At 41.1% G+C, this 24,334-nt stretch overlaps 1 protein-coding gene across 1 annotated transcript; it reads left to right on the forward strand.

Moving 5' to 3' along the window:
- Positions 1-3,613: 3,613 nt before the first annotated feature.
- Positions 3,614-24,310, forward strand: LOC131880256 (spondin-1-like; the record flags this gene model as incomplete). The annotated part of the gene is given in 13 exon segments (XM_059226843.1): positions 3,614-3,689; positions 6,699-7,122; positions 16,070-16,285; positions 16,706-16,773; positions 16,846-17,082; positions 17,319-17,523; positions 18,082-18,266; positions 18,326-18,507; positions 21,345-21,539; positions 21,616-21,930; positions 22,314-22,480; positions 23,167-23,905; positions 23,972-24,310. Coding segments are annotated over 12 exon segments (2,898 nt in total). The 3' UTR covers positions 24,163-24,310.
- Between the last annotated feature and the right edge of the window lie 24 nt (positions 24,311-24,334).

Genomic DNA, 24,334 nt, shown 5'->3' on the forward strand with positions numbered 1-24,334 from the left:
CTGTCTCAATGGAGGCCTTAATTCTACCTTGGATTAAATCCAACTTTCTTTGAAGGCTAGCCACAACTACTGGATTCAAATTGCTCTGGAGCCTTTTTGCAAGTTTGCAACTCTTTTTGAACAAATTCTTCCTATACTTCGGAATTTTAGAATGTGCCCCGCCCTGTGGAACACGTGCCATTGGGATTTCTTCTTGAAAAGAGCTAATGTAAAAAATTGAACATCTTACCCAATTGCTAAAATTTAATGATGTAAAACTATAAATAATATTTATGGTTTTTCTTCCACGAGCAAGTTACTTGGAAAATAATTAGGCATTTTTTTTATCTTTTTAAAGATGCAATTGATGTCAAAAAATGAGAAGAATCACTTTTTTTTTTAAGAAAGGCATATGTTAGGTTTTAGGTATTATTGCTTAGGTATTATTTTATTTTTTGTTTTAGGTATTATTTTATAGTATTAGGTATTATTAGGTATACAAGTATTATTGGATATTCGATATACAGCTGCTAGGCTTTTTTTTAAATTTAAGACATAATTTAGTGAAAATTACTCAGCCACCCAATGCCCTTACTGTAGTGTAGCTTTGTGCTTTCACATTCAAAATATATTAATTACATTTGTTTTGACTTTACAAAGCTGTATTGTATCAAGAAAATAGATTGAGATTTGAGTGTAAATCTTGGAAATTAAAAACATTAATGGAACGATCTGTCTGTTTTCTGCAAAGGCTAGTTGCTACTTCATATTTATGTATTTCAAGAAAGCTTAGATTTGATTAATTACTGATTCAATTGGCTGGTTGACACAGCAATTAGGTGAAGAAATAACATTATTTACGGTTTAAAATTTGTTTATTGTCAATCTCCATTTGGACCATTGTACTTACTTTTGAACATGTTCTGCCCGCTTTTGCCCACTTTTGTCTACTTTTGTCCACTTAGTGTTCAAAAGTCAAGCTGATTCTCAAAATTGCCCACCCTGGACTGTTAGCTAGATCTAGAGGACTAGCCATCTAACTAGATCTAAAGTGTCCGAGTGTCCAATCAGTCATGGTCCAGGAGAGATGGATAGACAACCAACTGAAAGTGAAGGCTATCTGATCTGAGTGGGACCTTTGTATCGAATTGATTATCACAAGACTGTTAATAACGACACTCCAGGTTGTTTGAGATGACCTGGGCCTAAAGGTATAAGAAAGATCACGACCCACGTGCCATCTGAAACCACCAAGAAGATAAAAATGGTGGGGGAATGGAGTTGCTGGAGCAAACTCAAGAGTTCTGTTCTTTTGACAAATGAGGTATTGTTTATAACCCACCGCATTCAACATTAGAAAATGGCTGATTTTTTCTTATGAAACTTGTTCAATCGTAAACGAGATGCAGGCCATGTTTTGTCGCCAGAAACCAACCAGTGTCATGGGGTGGGTAGGCAGGCGTTTGTGGGATGATACAAAGATACACCTTGTTTTCATACGTTCAAAGGTCAATAAAAAAGTTTGTCAGGTACTCCTCAAGAAGGAGTCGGTGATCTTCTATTTTGTTTTGCTCAAAAAGAAGAGGAACAATTTGTAATTAGAAAATTGGTTTTAAATTCGCTTTCAATGAACAAAAACCGATTCAAAAACTCAAAACTTTTGATAACCAACATCCAACGATATTTTAAACTTGTCTCGATCTCTAGAATGATATTGAAGAATCAACGTTTTAACGCTCTTTGGTCCGATTTGTTCCATTGTAACCTCAATAAACCTTTAAATTAAGATAAACAATTTTAGCACTGAGGAAAAGTCTCCCTCAAGATGCTTCATTAATTGGGACTCCAAAACAATTTAAATATGTTGTTCAATTTTTACTTTTAAATAATCAGGTGTTTTTTTTCAAATTTCCGCAAAATTAACGGGGTTGGTTTCAAATGATCTTAACATTGGATGCTTTGATAAAAAGTTTTTGTAACACACAACATCAATTAGACATCTTGGCGAAAATGTTGCATTTTGATACAAATACGTCATTTTTTGTACATTTTGGCCTGGGAAATAAAACCCTGCCTACAGCGCTACAATTTTTGCTGCAATCCTGATCTGAAATACTTGGTAAACTTTGACATTGGTGAGCATCGTTATGGTATTTGGCATAGCATTGCATTTGTCCAAAACTTATTTTAGCTGGATGTTTGCAAAGCAAATGCAAATTAGAAAAACCATTCACTTTCTAAAGGTTAATATTCAAAGTAAGTGGTCTAGTGATAAATGAACAACCAAGAGTGGTTAAAAAGTCCTCAAACCTACAACGAAAAAGCCTAAATGGTTCAAAGGATTTAAAAAACAGACCTTTGGGGAAGAACTTAATAAAGAAGTCGAAACAATGGCTTATGTTTTGGTAGCAACAGCACAACACAATTTGCGTTTCTACATAAGTGCCGTTCCAAAGAAAGAATACGATATTTTTAACATTTGTTTGTTAGTAGAAAAGATAGTACTATTGGTTATGGTATTATAACCTAATTAACGTCATAAATCCATCTTGGCTCAATTGAAAACTCAATCATATAAAACGTATTGCTGGATCGATATTGATTCTGATGCCTGTCATTTGATCTACTTGGCAAAAATAACAATATTCGATCACTCAATATAATCTTTTTATATTTGACCTTCTTTTCATTTATCTTAAATTATTTTCTTTTCAATACTTTGCCTCTTTGGTGGCAAACATTATTGAAATATTTCCCCTCTAAAACTCAAATATTATCGGAGTCTCCACTCATCAATAACCATTGAAGAATCTTCCGCCTGGATTCAAGTCAGACGCAACAATTATTCCATCACGACTTTATCCTCTTCCTTGATCTTAGCATGGTTAAAAGAGTAAAAGAGTTCTCTTTTCAACTTCCAAATATCACAATTTCACTAGGGTAAATCATTAGAACACCCTCTAGCGGAGCCATTTACTCCACTTGCCCACGCACTTCCCAAAGAAGTGTCGTGTAATCAACTCTCCCGGGAAATAGCGCCCATCCACGATCGAATCAATTTTCAAGCCCACTGCTTTCCATCCACTTTGGTTCCCTCTGGCCATACCCTTCAATCTTCTGTTGTTTTTAGGGCCTTGATTAGCCCATGGCGACAACACGTCAGATTCGAAATCAGTTCCCGTTTCGAGGGTGATCCCTGCGCGTTCTCACTCGATTTCCCCTCTTCACCCTCTTTGTTCCTTCCGTTCTTCCCTTCGTTCTTCCCGAAGAGGAATGCCCGAATAAGCCCGCCGAGGCTTGGCCCTTTGAGTCCGTCGCCCTCGGTTCATCTCTCCAGGCTAACCGCTAGTGCCAGCAAACCTCACTGGAAACTTGGGTTGTTCCAAGACCAGTTGGTGGCAGAGTGTGGTTGATATTTGTTTGCTGTGACAAGAGCTGTAGGGACGAGATTTATAGTTTCGGCTTCGCCACAGTGAAACCAAACAAGTGATTGCCGAGTGGATTTCCATAATATCCTACTTATCATCGAGCGAATGAACAGATCACTTGAAGAGTGAGTGAGGGCAGGAGAAAGAGAGAAACCAAAAGACCGAGTTGTTGTCAAGACGATGGATTGGAAAAGCATTACCCCGAAATTGGAGAGCAACATCACTTGATTGCTTCGTTGGAAATCGACGAGGGAGGTGGTGATCCATTGTTCATCGTTACAGGTAGGTGTAAATTTTAAATGATAGAACTTTCCCACATTTCTGCCTTAGAGGTGGTTCACATCGAATTTGTGTCTTGTCTGAAACGGTTAAACGGTTGGTCGTTGATGATATCTTAGAATGGCAATTTCTTCCCCTCATATAACTCGCGAATCGTGTTCCGTCTTGTTTCCCCCTTGATCCATTTATGAAAGTCGGACCCTTTGTGGCCTTGGTTATTATGGCGGAGCAAAGGCCAAGCCTGCTTGTGAGTTGTTCCTGATTAACATGTTCCCTTCACTCACATCAGCTACTTTTTCCCTTTGCTACTATGACAGGGGCCAATGGGCATGGGTGGAATACGTTATGGATGATACTTTGTCGTAAGGAGGCCAACGGGTGGAGAGAAAATGGCAAGGATCTCTCAAGGAGGTCCTGGAGGGGAGCCCTGTGGTTTTTTTGGGCCTCCACATTCTGGGTTTTATTGTTGGAGAAAACGAAGGGTGAGGTCCACAAGTTGGTCTTTAACTAAATTAGAACTCGTGAGAGGAGCTTGAGGGCAAACTGTAAACAATCAGAAAGAGATTTGTTCAATTCAGTTACAATATTTGCTTTCTGGAGGCAAAGGGTTTCTTAAAAAAAGATACCAAGCCCTTTCACTAGGTTAGAGTAGGTTCTGATCTTTGGCAATGAGAGAAACCACGTTTTATAAATTAATCAACAAACCTACCCTTTACCTCTTACCCCTTAGTATCCTATCCAGGGCCTGGAATGCAATATAGTTTTCAAGGATAAGTCGGGAGAATGGTGAAGGAAGAAACCGCTATCAAGGAGCCATAATATTATCTTCCTAAGCCGTTGCTATGTAGTAAACCGAGAAAATGGGGGCTTGGATAAGCAACATTGCACAGCCTCGAGGTTTTTCTTCCCGTGAAAGACCACGGTATCAATGCCAACCGAGTTCATCACCAATCGTTGATGGTCGTGATTTGGCAAGTTCAGGCGAGGTGTACTATGTACTCAAGTCCTCAAGCCAGGCGACATTCAAAGACTCAGTATGCGTTATTTGTCCAATGGGAGCCTGACTCGAATGATGAATTAGCCCTATTACCACGTTGCCAACCAACGCAATGTGTGAGTCAGTTCCATATTTGAGTAGGAACCCTAGATTGACTTTCAACTACGTACGTACGCACTGGTCATTCATTGGTCACGGTGAACAACCCAGTTTGGATATCAAAGGCCAACCTTGACTAGGCGAGATGGCATCATCCTGTACCACAAAAGCCAAGACCAGGAGGGAGCCTTTTGTTTCCTGTTGTGTACGGTGGGAAAGTGCATATCGGACATGATCCCAATGTGTGAGTGTGTTTGTTTGTTGTGGGTGTTTGTCTTCGTGAGGTCGGTGGCCCATGGGTGCTTGCAACCATTATTTCTTCATAAGGCTCCGGGGATTGTTGGATCGTGCCACATTTGGGCACAGACGAGGCCGGAAAAGTCGGGCCGAAAATGCATTTATCCGGAAGATTTACTGGCGACAACACTTACATGCATCCTCGAAATCCTAAACGGGCGCCGATGATCTCCGATCAAACGATCACATGTCCCGGGGAAAATGAAAATGGATCATGTCTGAGAGTAGTGCCCTTAGCGCGAATTCTGAAATGATGCTGCTCTGCTGTACTTTCATTGAAAACACTCAACATGGCGGCCATTTTTTTCCCATAATCTTGATTATGAAATCTGTTACACATCTGCCCCTAACGAGCAAAGATTTCTGAGGTACCGTAACCCCAAAGTCATTTGATTTAGGGCGTTGCATCATTTACCGCAGTCAGGCCCAGGTGTGTTGTGCTACTTAATGGTCTCTCGGATAATGAACCTACAAATTGATAAATCAATATTGTATGCAACTATCTATCTCTGACAAGCCACATGCTTATAAATAACTTCCACGTCCCAGAATACTGTGCACTAGTAAAGTATATCCATAGGGTTTCGTTGTTGTATAGAAAAATTGGTGGGCTTGGCTGAGATCGAGAAGCCGAGAGATTTTGGGGATTAGTGGCTTGACATTGATGAAATTTACACACTCCTCCTCCGTCCCCAAAGCCCCAAGAGTAGTCCTTGTCGGATAAGATTAGGAAGTTAGGGAGCCTCTCCCATCTCATGCACTGTTTTCTGGCTCCCAGAATACATGGAACGGGACTCATTCATACATAGTCAATGGATTAAGGAGACCATGATTTGGTCAAAAACCATTGCCCTGTCTCGTCCAACAACATTTTAAGTGGTGGGGATCCCTCTCTAGTGTAAGAGGTTTTCTTGGAAATCTTGCCTAAGAAAGTTTGCCTAAGGTTGCGGAGACGAATTAAGCCTCTACCCACATTACAAAGTCTCGAAAGAAAAAAAAGGCTCTTTCTGGCCCCTGGATCCACTCGCACACATGCACACACAAAAACACATCACACATAACAGAATGGATGGATAAACACATTTCCCGTGCCTGATCAAGTGAAAGGAGCCTCGAAAGGGTTCCTCTATTAACACAACCAACCTTCAGTGTGGCCACTAAGACTCTCAAGATTGTCTCCTTCTAATGTGAGCCGAGAGCTCTTCCCTCTTGTTGGCCTCCTCTTTCTTTCTTTCGTTCTTTCTCTCCTTCTTTCCATCTCGTTTTCTTTTTGAGCCATCAGGGCATCGTTTACCCTCCATTTGTTAAGAGCCTCGTGGCCTCATCGTCGTCTACCTCCTTAAGTGTTCCCACACTTAAACTACGGACACCAGGCTCAAGGAGAGCCAGCCTTGGTCGGTTTTTTTCTCCTCCGTCATTTGAGGAAACTTGGTGTGTTTAAGCCGTCTTTTCACAGATAATTGAAGCGGCTTCTTCCCACACAAAATGAATGGAAGGCTATTCAAAAAGAGTAGGATATCACCAACAAAGACTTCTCCTCTGCCAAAGCATGATTAGCTTGATGAATGTCGTCGACCAATGTGCGAAAACGAATCTTAACGTTCTCGTTCTTGTTTCAGATCAAAAGAGATTTGAGGCCAAACTCGCCGGGGTTGACAAAGTCAAGACCAAAGTCCGAAATTGACAGTCAACAATCCTGCCTGGATTTGAGTGAGAGTGAGCCTCCATAGACCGTCCCTGTTTAAGAACGGGTTTTCATTTGGCAATTACTTAAGTTGGCCGAAGAAGCTGGAAAAGTGGAGCTATTCTTTTCAACTTCTCAAAACTGCTTAACAAAGCTTGGCAATGGATGCCAAAAGCAAAATTTGTGTACTTCTATGGATTCAGTGGGTCTGTTTGGCGATGGTTCAAGGCAAATGTTTGATGCGAGAGCCTCCGGATATCATGACAGCGCCGGCGAAAGATGATGCCGGTTTCTATTTAACTGTCAGTGGAAACCCAGAGCATTATGAACCTGGGAACCTCTACACCGTTAGTTTAAGGGTAAGCCATGCATTTCTTCACTTAAAGTCAAGTTTTGAAAATTTAAGTGCCCAGAATTGGTTGCGGCGTGCGTCATCGTTTTGTCATGGTTTATATTCTGATAAGTAAAAATTGAACACGACCACTAATAGAAAACGTTTCTCTCATTAGTGGTCATTTATCGCTTAAACCTAAAATATATGTCCTCTGATGGCTAGCCATGCTTTATTGTAACCACTCATTTCACTACTTGCATCTTTCGTTTCATCCCTCCTTGTTTTGCCACAAACAGATCCAAATTGGTTTTTAGTGGCATCATCTTCAGGGTTTTCCCAATTTAGTGTCCAATGTTAGACAAGAAGTTGCTCGGAGCTCAACGAGCAAATTTGTTCCGACTTCTACAATACATCAATTTGATTGACACATAGAGTAAAAAATCTGATTCACATTTAGGAAACAAAAATTTCGGACCACGGTGTATGTTTCAATAGACATGAAATGGATTCGACCACTATCTTTTATGATATCAAACCTACAAACACTTTTTGTTGTAGTTGCTATGCTTCACTTAATTCCAATCTCTCGTCTCATGTATGTATGTACATGTATGTACATGTATGTATATTTCTCAAGTGTTAGTATACTTTTAATTGCAAAATTATTTGTCGTTAGAATTAGTTTGGCAGAGTTTTTACAAAGCATTTCATTTTTTTCTTGAGCAAGATTGGGTCTGGTTCTCTCCTTGCCTCTTCTGGCATAGAGTTCCAAATTGAAGTTGCTTTAAACTCAAACGCGTTGCTGGACGTTTTTGTTGGGTGAGGTTGAGTAAGGACGGTAGCTCCTGCTTGTCGCGTTTGCATTCCCAGTTATGTATACAGATCTTTTTTTGACAGAAAGTGCTTTACACATTAAACGGCTTTTACATTTGTCCAGCCGAGCTAATAGATGGGCTTTTTGGAGGGCATTCGATTGGCCAGATGATGTTGATTGCTCTTCTTTAGCGTAGATGAAAGCCAACGTGGCCTCAATTTTCGGTAAAAATGTGACGCCACTCAAAGGATCATGAAACTTCCTCCCAAATGGTCCAAGATCTTGTCCCATTTCCCAATTGTTCCATAACCTAACGTTGTTTGAGTCAGGGTCGCTATTAAAGCCTAATAGTCTCATTAGCGAGTCCTCACCTGAAAGCCCTCGAGGAGTTTTCATGCTTCAGACCAACTCATTTTCCACGTGGGTCTTTAGAGAACCCGAGACAAAATGACGACGGCTTAAATGGGCCCACAAACCCGCATCCCTGGAGGATTTTCTTGGACGGAGGAGGAGGACGAGGAGGGAGGGTTCCCTGCTTAGATGGATGGAGGAGGAAAACTTTTTGGTAGAGAAGGAAAAATGTGTCCTTTTAGCCAAGCTAATTTCAAGGGTTCCACGTGAAAGGAGAGAGATCATTTGCTCCTCAATTAAACTCGTTCCATGGATGAGAACAAAAAAACTCAAAAAGTAGGAGGGTCGTCTCAATTAAGGAAGCACTCTTTGCTCTCAAAAATCTCATCTGCAGTGCTAGTTTCTCGTTAAAGGTGGAGGGTTTCAATTCTATCTCGAGCTCGGGATCCATCTCGGATCGTGGAATTTCCCATGCCCTCAAATGTAGTAGTTTCATGGAGCGTACTCCAATGATTTAGTGCCCATTAACTGAAGTCTCTATTTGGAATATATCCGTAGTACCTTTGGGTTCGAGTTTGGGAGACCAAATGGAACCTCAAGGCAGTTTTACATCAGATGAAACCTTCCCCCCGCCCCCCCGCCTTCCAACACAACCAGGGTCCGACGATCTCATGTTTGCCAGCCTCGCTCATTCATTTTGCCAAACAGGGTTGGGCTGCAATTTTAGCGCAAAGCATACCAAACTCCCCAAAGGGTGCTTTACTCGATTCTCTGCTGTAGCGTGAGTGATGAACATGTGGCTTGTGGAAAATATCTTCGCTCTTCCGAGTGAATAAGGCTCCGAGAATTCAAGGTTCTTTTTCCGACTTGTCGAGCACGTGCCAAATGTTTGGATCAGGATTAAAATTGCATTTTGGATGCCTCCTTGAAAAAGGGGCAATTTCACACGCCCTAACCACTATCCCAGCACCCACCCACCAAGCCAGCAACCAAGCTTGGTCCCCACGTTTCTCTGGGATTGAAAAGGGAAAAATTGACGGCAAATCCAATAGAATGGTTTCGAGTCCCACTTTTCTCCTCGCCAGAAACATACAGCTCAATCGGTTACCGGTTACTTCTAGAGGCTTTTCTCCGTAAGTCGAAACCCGACCAATTTAAGGCAAAGCAAGAACTTTATTGGCCGTCCAGGCTTTCAAGGTATGGACTTGGAACCGAGAAAGGACAAAGAATTCATTGAAAAGTGCATTATCCACAAATTTCGGTGGGTTGTGCTCAAAGACAGCTGTGAGGGCTCGACTAAAATTGGATTTCTTTCTCAACATTCTTGCCATGTGCTTTGGGAGAATATTTGGAAAAAAACTGTTATTCTCCCTTGTATGATCTCAATTTGGTATTAGGCGGCCAACATGAAAAACCCCGGTTAGTGGAATTAAAGACCAGAACACTCATATACTCTCATATTGAACATGTAGGAGAAGACAGACTCTGTATAATTGAAAAAGCCACCCACTGGTTCGCTCTATTGAATAAGAACAAGAACGTGATCTTATAAGATGATGATGACCTTCTCATTTTGACTATCTTATTGCTTTGTAGATGTTTTCAATGAAGTTAGTTTTGTTGACAAACAAACTTTCAGGATCCCTTTCTGGGGTAAAGGAATAAATTATTTTTCTTCGCATTAGCGCCAAGATTTTTATAAGCCAGCCTTTTTATCATTCAGTCGGATTGCCAGCCACAAGTTTATTCATATAAACTCAGCTACCTGAATTTCCAAACGGGTATCAAATATTGCGTTTATTAAGTTCATCTCCAAGAAATATCAATATAAAGCAACGTGAAAGACAAAGGAATAATAAAAAAAGGAGAAAAGACAAAAAAAGTGATGAGATGACGGGGGAAAAACATCCAACTTCTTTGGAACCAAGGTAGGATGACGTACATCAAATTTCGTTTACGTATCAGGGTTAGAGTTGGGAAAGTATGCTATTGGCAAGGGATCAAATAATTTATATAGAAGTACCATTGTCATGTTACTCGGTTTTTGAGGTTAGGGACAGGGAATTTCCTCGACTTTTAGGTATGAATTCATCAAAACAGTTTCATCTCCAATAAAAATTGAAACGTTAAGGATTTTTTTTTGCCTAGTTCACTATTTTTTGCGTTTTTGTTTTGACTCTTTGCCTAAAGTTCCTTTCGACACTTGTGATTAAAAAAACACATCAGAGCTTGAACAAATTAGATGGCGTGTCATTTTTTACCGAAAAAAAGTTGTGACGTCAACTCATGATCTTAATATACTAATTATTCATGCTGTCCTTGCAATTTGTCAGTGGCTTTTTTTTGTCCTTGCAATTTGTCAGTGGCATTGTTCGACAAGATCAAATTTTGTTACACTTATGTTATTTATCGGTTTAACACGTTTTTAAACATATTAACATAACTTTTTGATCTCATCTTATGTTAGACAAGGATATAATCATATGACACTCCTGTCAAACCTAGCTTCGTTATACCTAAGCTTTGTGGACTCTGAATTAAAATTTTAAGAACAACATTATAATAGCTTTGCCAACACGTGCTCAAAATCATAGACGCTCTATTCTCACCAATGTTTACCCTTGCTATGGCAGGACTTATTGCAGAAATTTTCTTTACACTCTATCAAGGAACAAGTTCTTCAAATAAATGGCCTATTTCATTTTTTTTGCCTTGAAGTGGCGATTATCCCTAAGGAAGAAAAGTGGCGAGAGCACATTCACAATCAGCCATTGTGCTTCATCACTTTTCTTAATAATGATCCTCTCAGCGCAAGACAATACTAAGTTAATAATGCGTACCCCGAGTGAGACCTCAAAACCTACACCGCAAAGGACAAGTCAAACAAAATGGACAAGAAAATCTAAATCTCAAGAGACTTTGTGTAGCCCACAGACATGGAAAACCCATGTTCCTCAGACTCCTTCATTCTGGGAGCCACATATGGAATCTATAATTACCAAAGGGAACACACAAGGCTCCCTCAAGAGGCTTAGTTTCGTGGAATACTCTGCATGTTATGGTTGCACTAAGATTGGCCACAATACGCTGGAATTGCTCGCATGGTATATACAATACATTTGGGAGTGACTATATGGGATTATTGAGGTTGAAAGCATCAAACAAATATCGGTTGAATACAAATATGTATTGTTTTTAGTATGAATAACGATTTCTCACTATTAAGAATTGAGGATAGGAACCCATAGGTGAAAGTCCTATGATATTTGAAATCACTCTCATAAGAACTACTTGATGGCCTTGCCATTTGTCGAAAACACAAACTAGGCTCCCTTAGTAATTCAAGTTTAAGATCGTAAGTGACCCTTTCTAGCGAAGAGCAGCGATCGTTTCAAAGCTCTAAAGATAGATAAATAAAAAGTGAAATCAAACTGTATTGCATTTCATACTCAGACTTTTAAGCTTCTCTCGTGCACCCTATTTCGTTAGGAGACTCAAGCGAGTGTGTTTGTTTTGGTGACATTCGTGAGTAGTTCAAAAAACACAACATGGTTTAGAACACTCTTTTTAGGTTTTAATCAAGTTTAAGGACCATAGTTTTTGGTTCAAATTTGGTTGCCTGAACAAATTCTTTTATAAGATAATAATCTTATCTGATACCGTACGTCTTCAAGAGCATTCATGAGCTTTGTCCCAACCCAGGATTTAGGGTCAATTGTAGTGACCGTAGAGGCTTAATGTGCGTTTTGAGAGCACCTTCAAGCCCTGGAGAATCCAGGCTAGTTAAAACAATGAAGTCCAACTCTCTTCTTTCTCGGGCTCCTTCATTGTTCAATTTGCTGCCCTCAAATATTCGTAGGGCTTATGTAGGGGTTGATCCAGTAGCAAGATTTAAGTCAGACTTGGACAAGTTTTTGACTAAAATTCCGGATCAACCTTATATTCAAGGATTAGCCAGATCAGCCAACTCCAATTCGTGGTTGATCAAGTAATATATCTAAATAAAAGTTAAGGAAAACGAATAAATTTCTCGTCTTGAACTGCTGGAATTCCAAGCCCGGTAGCGGTAAGGAAGTCCGCACCGAAAAAAAAAATAGTCTGAAGCGGCCCGAATCATAGGCACATTTTAAGGCTTCAAAGTGGTACATGCAAAAATTCGGCCAATCGATCTTCTTTTCATTTACGGCAATATGACCAAAGGCACAAGGTACAAATAGGATTGAAAAAGCGTTAAATAAGTAAAAGCCTGAAGTGTATCATATACTTTTATGTATTACACAAGCTTCTTCCGTTGAATGAGATTTCAAAAAGCGTCCCTTCATACGATTTTAATTTTTTTAATCATTGTGATACCATTTTCGATTAAACTCATTTCAAACATAATTTCCATGACATTATTCAAGTCATTTGACATAGATTCGATTTTCATATTTTAATCACGCTTAGTCCTTCCCAGTAGCGCCTCTTACGGAGGTTCTGGGCCTTATTTGATGCACTTTGATCCATTGTTAACGGTCCTAAGCGAGATTTTGTGTCTGGCTGGAACCTAAATGTAAACAAAGACAATGATGAACGTACGAGTAAGAGTATATAAGGATGTTGAATCTCCTCTTTTCATCTTCTAAAGTAATACGATCCATCTAATTAGAATAGTTTGGAACTTTTCAATTATTAAATGACTTGTAATTGTTCTTGATGAAACAACTTTCAGTCCAAGATCCTGAATCTTGGCTTGCTTTAGGTTTGGTTTAATCCAAAGCAAAAAAATATCATTCATGGATTGAATTGGAATTTCTCTAGGTGCGATAACTCACCCAACTTGTCAATAATTTTGCTAAGTATATAGCGTTCATGTTTGTTAAGTGATTCTGTTAAAATATCACGTGTTTTTGAAAAATCAGTTGAAAATTCTCCCATTAGTAAAACTTGATTTCTAAAACTTCACTTCAAATCCAATTAATCTTAAATAACTTAATTTGAATTAATGATTGATCTGGTTCATGGCTTAACAACCCCTATATTTGATAGTCCACGTGCTCAAGATTAAAGGATGACGGTTCATGTACGATAATATGGTTTTTACCAATAGGAAGCTAACGCCTTAAAGGTAAACAAGAGGCGGCTTTGTTAGGGCCCCCTTTCAGTCAGAAAGAACAATAATTGAAATAAGCGGAAAATCAACCATCATAGTAATAGCTAGAAGGCATTTACAACACTATTTACAACTGCATAGTAGTTAATGATGATGATGATGGAACAAAATAATGGGCTGAACAAAAACTATTATGACCCAGCAAATGCATACCTTAACAAAAACACCGCTATCCATGCATAGCTTTTCAAATTGTTCCAGACCATATACACGTCAGTCGAACGACTAATTTTACTTGTTGGGATCGCTACTTTAATGGTGTTCCTACTTAAAGGGCAACTAATGGTTAACAATAGTTACACAAGCGGAGGCCGAGAGTTGGGGCCGTTGGGACACTCGACAAACCAAGTGCAATAATTCCAATGGGTTAAATATGGCAAGAAGGGCCAATAGCCATCCTTGGATCGTCATGCTCGAAAGTGTTGTTTCTTTACCAAGCAAGAGCTTTGTAAACCGCTCCTTGAAATGTCAAATGGCGATTCAAGGCTTTTTTTTTATCTCTAATGCATAATTAAGGCCGACGCTAGTTTAAAGAGAGCAAGCGAATCTTAATAAAACTTGAAGCGCTTACCGACCGCAGTTTGTTGTCTCACATGAACCATGCAAGTACTATGGAGAGGCTCTTGGCTCTGGTTCGTATTTTTGCTTCTCGATACTGCTTCTCCATGTTTAGTGCCCATCGATGACTTGGAACAATTTCGACTGGTTCAAAAAGCATCTGGAACAAGCTCCTTCCCAGCCTGCCCAAGGATATCCAACATCCGTAACTTGACCATCCGAGCCGTTTATGACGTTTGGCCCCCGTTGTTCGTCTCTCCCACGATTCCGATGTTTCATTTGGAACTATTTGAGACGATCTGCGAAACACTTGGGCTCAATATCGAATACATTCAGAACCCTGACGTTGGTGTGTGGGCCCATAAAGGCCCAAGTGGTACTTGGCGGGGAATGATGAGTTTGTTTGTTCGTGACGAGGCCGACATTTGCGTGAGTGGAGCCTCCATGACTCCAGAGAGGACAGAGATCGCCGATTTCTCCCAGGCTACCACCCACTTCAGGACCCGGATGTTTGTGAAGGCATCAACAAAACGGAGCATGAACGCTGAGAACTACATCAAGGAGTTCTCCATAACCGTTTGGCTTCTCATCGTTGTCACTCTGATCCTGTCATCGGCAATTCTGTACTTGATTCTCCACGGACTAGGACAGAGCCATTGCTGTTCGTCCTTCAAGGCCATGGAGGCTGTCTATAGGGCTTTGGTGCAAAAATCAACGGCTTTTAAGATTAACAGCATGTCCTTGAACATGTCCATGTTTTCGCTCATGATGTTCACATTGGTCGTATTTTCTGTGTACAAATCTCAGATGAACGCCTTTTTAGCTGTGGTTTTCCTTACCCCGCCTATTAGATCCCTCCAAGATGCCTTAGATGCTGATATGACCATTGCATATGTCCAAGGAGGAGTGGTTGAAGAGATTTTTGCGAAAAGTCCAGAAGGCTCCGACCGATTTATAGCTCATCAAAGGAGATTAACGAATTCGTTGGCCATGCTTACCAACTTATCCGAAGCATTGCCACATCTGTCCACGAATAATTACGCACTAATCCAGAAAATTGAAACCGTCATTCAGTCCGAGCTATATCCGTGCTCTATTGTGGACGTGCCGGATTTCGAGATAAAAAATCCCATAGTATTTCCGTTTAAGAGAGATAGCATCTTCTTGGAACCTTTCGACGAGCAAATCACGCTCATGAAACAATCCGGATTGTTGAAGAGGCTTTATAAGAAATACTTGGAACAAACCTTACCTGAATGTGAGGCTGCCTCTGGATCAGAGCTTGGCTTCTCAAACGTCATAACACCTTTTGGACTTTTAGCTGTGGGAGCTGGTGTTGGGTTATCGATTGCTCTGTTGGAAGCTGTGTTAGCTCCTCAGATCAGAGCCATGTCTTCGCGCTCCGTGAAGGTGGAATCTGCAATACAACTTGATACCCGTCTTTCTATAAGGATAAAACTAATCCATACAATTCTGAATTCTCATATGCCTGATGACGAGAAATGGCAACGGCTCAAGGCTTCATTGGAAACGTATTAACATTGTAAAATATATACAAATATGTATCTTTCTATTTCCGTATAATCTAATCGTGTATCCCGAGATGCGGTTCATCATTTACCAATAACGAGTCAAATGGTTAGAATTTATTGACTTAAAAAGTCAGAACACGCAATTCATTTCGCTTTTTTGTATTATTTTAGAGTATAGAACATTCAAAAGAGGTGGAAGTGACCATACGTGAAGTATGCTCTTGCCTCCTAAATGCCACAAAAGCTTTCTTACGTTAAATGGGAAATACTTTACTCACAATACGCTGGCCTAAGTAAGGCATATTGGGCTGATTGTTCCATATCTATTTATAATGGGGTTTTGTGCTCATTTATATTTTGCGTGAATTAAATATGTCTATTTTAAATTATCACGTAAAATTGATGCCTTGGATAACATGACGGACTGATCACTTGCTCTTCAATTTCATTCAGTGTCCAGCATACCAATTCTTCTTGTAGTTTTGGTAACAGTCCTAATGTTGTAAATTAGCCCGTTAGGTAGTATGTGCAGATTGCTAAACAACCTCTTCTACCTGTTTTCTAGGGCGATAAAACCAAATTGACAGAGAAGAAGTTCACAGAATTTCTATTAGTGGTGGAAAATTCAGAGGAGTGGCCCAACCAACATTCATCCTTTGGTCAACCTCCCGCCGGTAGTTCCGGCAGCTATCAACTCTTGGGGGACGTTTTGACCCGATTCTCGGACCATTGCACAAATACTGTCACCCAGACGTCTGATGTGGAGAAATCAGAGATTCAAGTAGGCACTGTTGTTTCAGCGGCAAATGCCTGGGCCGTAAATCTCAAGGAATTGTTATCTCTTCCAAAGTTGCATGGCCCAATAATCTAATTAATACGTCAATGCAAAAGCGTCGAGCCCACTTGGCGAGTGGGTAGTTCATGCCCGAAGAGAATTTATAAGCCCAAGCCTACAAGTTCGAGTTGAGGGCCCTGACATTGAGTGACAGGCTCCTTTTCTTTGCCTTCAGCTAGCACAGTTACTCGCTTCTTCCCCATAATTTCAAGTCTGACTGACATTGGACCAACCCTGGATGAGAAATGAGATGCAAAATGGGCCCTTTCCAAGACCCCACCAACCTCGATTTTGAGGTTCATCAGACAGGGTGTCACTCTTAAATTTGCAACACTTGACGTCTAACTTGGAACCCGTCTCTTCTAGATCCTATGGACCGCTCCCCCTGCCGGATCTGGTTGTGTCACCATTAAGGCCACTGTGGTTGCCGATGAGTATGAACATGCTTTTTTTTTGTTGTTTTGCTTTAAGACGGCGAGTACTTAACTTAGGGTGACTACTTTCAGTAAAACCTGGGCTATGGATTCAGGCAGATTGTCGGTCCATTTGTGCGAAGTCAAGATAGAGGAACATTTCCAACCAGATGAAATCAACGATCCGTGTTGTGCGTGTGAGGAATCCAAGTATGAAGTCACCTTTGAAGGTCTGTGGTCGGACAAGACACACCCCAAGGACTTTCCATCCAGTCAATGGCTTTTGCACTTCTCCGATATTATTGGAGCGTCCCACAGTGCCGACTATCGGTGAGTTTCTTGCAATCTATGAGATTTGTCTGGGGCTGTGAACCCCTGTGACCGCATACAAACGGAATTATAAAGTTCAATAAAGGAGTTGCATTTAAGTGGGTAACATTGGCGTGATTCGATTAATCAGAACGAAGGATATCGTGTGGTTTGATAAACTGAAGTTGATCAATGACAGCATGAATGAGCCAAGATTTATGAGCCACTTAACAGCAACATCCAAATTGATTTCTTAGGGTATGGGAATATAATGGCCACGCATCGAAAGGTCTTGCTCAAGTGGCCAAATGGGGATCCCCGAGAGTGCTAGAAAGCGAGTTGAAGGCCGAAAGTCGGCACATTCGTACCATCATCAAGGCTCGTGGTCTATGGTATCCAAACGTGAACGGCAAAACCTTTGCTGTATTTAGAACAGACCGCAAGAACCACCTGGTTTCATTGGTAAGTGCCCAAACGGACTCTTGCTGGTGTTCTTGTGCACTTTCCCCCTCATTGTATGGGTTTCTTGCCAAGGCTTAGACAGGACTGCTGCTTATTACAAAATAGGTTTTGGCACGGTAATCCGATTCTTTTAGCTTCCTTTATTGAAGCACATTGTACCTCCGTTACCCTGTATTGAAGCAACATCGTAAAGCAAAGTACTTCCAGCGTACGTTTTGGAAATTCTTGATGATTATTTAGAAGTCTCTGAACCATTTGGAGATGTTGCAAAGGTTTCACTATACGTGACGACATTAGTTCAAATCCTGGCATGAACGGCATTCTACTCCTCGGGATTTGAAGAATCCATCTTCAAAACGACCTTTTAAAAGAAGTGCACTAAATGACCTTTCCCAGCTACGCTTTGCACAGGAACTTGCCAATTTAAACCTTTCGAAACTTAAAAAAACCATTTGCAAGAACGTCAAAACCTATTACGAAGGACCATTTTAACTATTATGTTACATGTTTTCCTTAACAAATGTAAAAGAGTATCTTGACATGAAATAATACTTTTAGGTGTCCATGTTGGGTCCTTCACCTGATTGGATTGTGGGTGTATCAGGTTTGGAGTTGTGCATGAAGAACTGCACATGGGCAAAGAAAAAAGAGCTCTATTTGTATCCTTGGGATGCTGGAGTGGATAATGGAGTCTCGTACGAATCTCCAGATTCGCCCACTTTTCCTCAACAACCCATCAAAAGGTAAGACTCTACTCCTCTGTCATTTTATACTTGATGCTGATTCCTGTCTTTTACTCCAGAATCACAGCCAGAGATCCAGATGATCCCATGCAGCCCTTCTATAACGCATCAGGAACCCCGATGAAACCCTTGGCCAAATTAACGGTCACCCGTCAACGGTTGTACAAAAAGTCTTGTGGAACGGATTACGACGATCACCCGGATGAATATATGTTCTCGGATATTCACGAGCACGCTTTAGGTACAAGTGGGATCGTGAGGGTTGTGAAAACTTACACCAACAAATTCACTACTCCAATCTGTCATTTACACGGAGCTTAGGAGAAACTTTTGGACGCAGGCCTTTACATTTGAGAGCGAGGGAGATAGGTTAACTCATCTTTTGCAAGACATACTTGGCTAGGGGATATTCCTACTAGGCATTCAAATGATTCCAAGAACTTTGTGGACCATCAAATTTTATTCTAAATGCTAGTCTTACCAACTCAGATCTTTTATGTTTTCTACCTCAAACTGGCATGTTGGCTTGATGCACTGGATTGGTTAGTAGCGATGAACTGTATGATTTGGACCGCTTTTGGGCTTGGAAGTTCCCACCAAAAAGGCTTGCTTCCATCATCCCAGATGTGATACTTACTCGCTGTGTTTCGTGAAGGCTCCTTGTGTTCGAAAACAGAAATCTTGTTCATATTTACCTTCAGAGCGTATCATATGTTCATAATAGAATCAAAGTAACATTATTGTATCTTCTGCTATCAAATCAGTCTGTTGTGAACCCAAGCGTAAAATCGATATAGTCCACACTGTGCGGATTATTGCTTGGGTCGACCTCAGCGTCCCAAAAGTGGTTAACAAACTTACCGCTGTTTTCCAGTAATATTCTTTCAGTGTGACCGTGATATAACTTATTATTCCAATCATGTTCCCAGAGGTGAAGGTGAATGTGCTCTGGCCATAGCCCTCCTACTCACTCACACTAAGGCCAGTCAAAAAACGGCCTTTGTGGAGTGTGAGCAACCAAGGTTGTGAGTGCGTGAGAGTGCCTGTGAACGGCAAAGCAAAATGGTCAGATTTGCTCACAAATCCATGGACCGCAACACTTTTTTGGATGCATTTACGTATGGGAACAAGCTGGATATCTGTTGTCAGGGTCCTCTGTTTGTACCATGATAACTAATGTCATTCTAAACCAATTGTTGGTTTTAGTGACCTATCGTGAACTTAGGCAGCTCTAAGTTCTTAGCTAAAGCCACCAAACAATCTGTAGTAGCGACCTTTTCGGGGAAGAAGAGTTCCTGAGCACTTTCCCCAAGTTTGGTTCCTTAGTCTACGGGTTCCTGACCCAAGCTCGCAAACTCATCAAAAATACTGAAATTCACCTTCAAACTTTCGCGATGCCAGTGCCTTCTTGAGAAAACTTGCTCTGGGGGACACGCCTTTTTGAAGGGATCTTGGAACTTGTTATCCGATTCAGTTCACTCTCTTGAAAGTGTTTAGTGATAATATCTCCCAGAGGAAAGGCAAATCCCTTTTGTCAGCCATATTGAGTTCCCCGGGATGGATCGTAATGCAATTTTCGGAAACGAGTTCGCTTGTGAAAAAGAGGCTGGATTTTGTCGGAGCATGCCAAGAATTCAAAGTCCCTTTCACTCTTAACGCCCAAGTAGTAGTTTTCTGCGTACTAAAACTTGATGAATTCCAATCCCTTGGCGAACAAAAGGATGAATATCAGCCAACTAGACGAGGGAAATTCAGATCGTTTTTTTTTTACTACAAACACTGAATTGATTCACTTATAAACTTCTGAAAGATTTAGTTGTTCCAAAGATTTTCAATTTGCCATGTAATATTTCACTATTCTATTTCTTGAGAAGAAAGTTTAGACTTGAGGGCTGATTTTATTGATCATTTCCCCAAAACGCAACAAGTGAGCATTGTCATTTTGATTTTGCTCTGTAGATTTTCAAAATAGTGCCTTAAACTAACACACTTGTTTCCATATGCTTCAATATACTCTTTTCCCCTCAAGAAATGGGGTCAAATATTCCTTGGGTGAGATTATATTGCCTTCAACAAACCAGACGAATTGCTAGGAAGCCAATTCAATAATCAAATTCGCGGACGTTTTCAATTTGACGTCATCAATATCAGAAGCCATTGCCATCTACCCTTCAAAGGGCCTGTGAGCAACCTTCGACTTCTATCTTAAAAGAAGGCATCATAAATATCGCTCCACGTTTTCAATTTCTTTCCTATTTTTTGATTGGTTATGTAGCTATTTTTGACATTCTTATCAATATAGGCTAACAATTCAGAAATTTCGAACTCTACTACCTTTTACATATTGGTGCTACAGGCTAGTGTCATTCAATGATATTAATGCACATGCCTCTGAGCTCATCTCTGATTCAAACAGTAAAACAATGTACCTAAAGCCAAGAAGCGGAGATCTGGAAAACTTTGTTGCCAAGATGATAAACCAACTGGTAGGAAGGCACAGGTAGTTAGTTGGTTGGAGCCTTCGTTTTGATGAAATGGGAACATTTATGTACGCCTCTCTCGGCTCGATCAAGATTATCTCTACTGTAATTAGAATTTCCACAAGCCAAACACTCCTCCATTTGCCAAGAATGCAGATGAGCTTTCCACTTCTCTAAATATGTGGAATGTAAACACTACAAGTTTGGTCTTGATTTCCACTTGTCAGTCTTAGCATGGTCTACTTGGCATCTTGATTCCCTGGGGATAAATCAAGTTACTTTTTCAAAACTCTCTCCTACTCTCTTTACCATCCCACTTCTCGGTCCCTCTTCATTTTAGTCTACTTTATTGTAAGGAGTCGTGTAAAGAGGGGGAAATTGTCTCATATGTTCCCCCTCGTCTCTTCCTGTTCCATTGCTTCCCCTCTCTCATGCATATCAAGTGGATGAAACATGGTCCAAATAGGTGCTCCACTAGATGTAAATGGGATGCATTGGACTTTTCAAAGAGTTTTTATCATCGTTTCAACTTCTGTGAAGCCCAAGTCAGACTTGGAACCATAGTGTCTAAGTTGTGCCAAATTTTCCATTTTTCCAGCCTTCGAGGATCACGCTGTACCCGGATGTGACGCTTCTGAATGGACGGATTGGTCGCCATGCTCTGTCACTTGTGGAAAGGGAATCTCCATGAGGACTAGAACCTTTCTCATGCCCGAAAAGGCCGCCATGTTAGGATGCGACCGACAGATGATCCAAAAAGAAATGTGCGCCTCGGACGTTCCAATTTGCGAAGGTATACCCTTACTAGGCAATTATAAAAAAGGTAAAAGTTCAAGATTCAACCTCGTCATTTCTTTACCATCCCTTAGGAAATAGGTTCTACATATCAGCTCCAGCGGGGTTCTTACCTGACGATATGTGCGCCACATCCGAGTGGTCAAGGTGGTCAGAATGTTCCACAACGTGCGGCAAAGGCTTTAAATCCCGCACCCGGCGATTCTTCAACCGAATGGGACGAAAGAAGTGTCCTCATGTGGAGACAATGGAGAAGTCTCTATGTGCAGGAGAGACTGCCGTTTGTCCCGAGTATTTGGGTGGTCCCAATGGCCCCAATGATCCCGAGAATGATCCTCATTGTGGCGTGACAAGCTGGAGCGAGTGGTCCCCTTGCTCAGTCAGTTGTGGTGAGCACATCCATGCCTTGGCGGATGCTTTGTTTCACAATCTTTGATCTTTTCCAATACTCGAGTGCCAACACCATCTTTGCCCGATACTCAACCTAGTCATGTTCCCAGCCCTCAAAGAGATTCATTATTTTGAGCCTCTGGGCCTCAATTTTGAGGTCAAGCCACCAGACCCGAAGAGAAAATTTTCCATTACAACCTCGAGTTTGTTAGGAAAATGGGAAAATCGTTTTTCGATGATTGAACCGAGGGTAAAAGAAAAAGAGCAAGAAAACGGCATCGAAGGGATAACAGTGGCAGGCCATGGTTCCTGTTTGCCCTCTGGGGTAGATGTAATTTGAATATTTACTTGCATGTTTGTGACTTTCAATCCTAATTTTCAGGAAAGGGCCTCAAAGTAAGGACTAGACTGTACAAAGTCTCTCCTCAACAACAAACGAATGCCGATTGCAACGTTCAACTGATGGAAAAGGCCAGTTGTGATGGAAGCAGATCTGCTTGCGAATTTAGCCTGGACGATGCCAGAGTGATTTGTGCTCTGCCCAAAGAGGTAAAGCGATATATTCATTCATCATTTTGGCACGTGTTATTTCTATTTTCCTTATATTTGAAGGGTCAGCTATTAAAGAAGCCCAATTGACGTTCTGTTTGAAGTATTACCAATATCACTAAAGCACTTGGAACATTGTCGGCAAATAATGGCTCACAAAGGAAATTTTGAACTTGAACCAATATTGGACATTTCATGCTCTGTTAATTCGTTCAAGAAGCCCTTTTTCCTTACTTCATTGAAGGGCCCCTCTCTACTCGTTTATTTAGTTGTCAGATTTCTATTTGGTGCGGTGATTGTTACTAAAACTGAGTTGCTTCGTTTTTGAGGGGACAAATAATCCAAACAGTACAGATTGTGCATGCCAACAGTCTGAAAAGCTGTTCATTTTGGAGCTTTGTTGGCGCTTTTCAGGGATCTGAGAAGCCATTTCACTAGCTTTCCTTTACGAGAAAAAAATATTCGTCAACCGAAACAGAGCCTATCATTTTTAAGGCTCTCAAAGCCCTCAAAGGTTTAATTAGATGCAAAACCGCTTTTCTGTCTTCGAGATTCGACAGGCAGATTGTGCTAAATAGAAGCTTGAATAATAGCTAACTGTTTTTGATTTGTGGTTCAATCTCAGATTCCTCGAAATCGATTGATTCCAAATGGATTGATAATGATGTGATACGTATCTATTTAAGACCGGTCCTTGCAGAGGGTATTTCCCTCGTTGGTATTTTGACAACTCAACCAAATTGTGTGGGCAATTCATCTTCGGAGGATGCAGAGGGAACAGCAACAACTTTGAGCGATATGATGATTGCATGAAGCTCTGTGAGATGATGCCACCCTCTGGAAACCAGTCATTGAACTCCGGAAGTGATCATGGCCACCAAGGAGATTTTGCAGGCATGTCCGAAAAAGAGCGGAGGGAGAAAGAAGTGGCCATGTACATGCAAAAACAAGCGGAAATGCTCATGGCCTCGGACATCCCAGACATGCAGAAACAAAAGCAACTCGCCATGGCCGCCAAATTTGCTCAAATGGAAAAGCAAAAGCTCATGGCCATGGCAGGTCAAAAAGCTCAAATGGACTTGAAACTCGAGATGGAAAAGGCGGCTCGAATGGAACGAGCTCAACAAGATCAAAGGGTCCCCGATGATGAACTAGAAATGGAACGAGACAAACAGCAAGACATCATGCATCAATTAGAAGTGGCGAGACAGGCCGAGATGGTTCGGGAAAAGGAATCTAAGGCGTCTACCTGGTCTGACCTGGACGAGGGCAAAGTTGTGGATTGCCTTGTCACGGCCTGGTCACCCTGGAGTGCGTGCAACGCCACCTGTGGCAAAGCCTTCAGGCGCAAGTTCCGCGAGATCCAACGTTATCCAACTGAGAATGGCAGGAGTTGTCCTAAGAAATTGGAACGCAAGCAGAAGTGTAAGTCAGGAGTTGAAAGCCGACTAACTGATTTTCGGGTCTTTATCACGAAACCTCTTGTTTTAGGTCGGCTAGCCCCTTGTCAACAGGATTGCGTCTTGGCCCTTTGGGGTCAATGGAGTCCTTGCTCGAAATCTTGTGGCGAGGATGGGGTCCAAACCCGTTCTCGAGAGGTGCTTCACACCCCAGGACATGAAGGATCATTGTGCGGCGCCAAAGTGGAGAAACGATTTTGTCTTCTGTCCACTTGTCCATAGACAAAAGCGTCCTATGTTTCTTTCATTCTGTTATTTCAATTCGATTCTGTCTCAAAAGCCTTGCTTCAATTGTGTCTCGAATCACCAAGACATATCAAAGGAAAAACAACACGTCCTTACGACAAATAAAGTATGGTATTTCCCATTATTGTTGAGTAAATTTTATTGTCAG

Source organism: Tigriopus californicus, chromosome 5 (assembly GCF_007210705.1).
Source record: "Tigriopus californicus strain San Diego chromosome 5, Tcal_SD_v2.1, whole genome shotgun sequence".
NCBI classification, from domain to species: Eukaryota; Metazoa; Arthropoda; class Copepoda; order Harpacticoida; family Harpacticidae; genus Tigriopus; species Tigriopus californicus.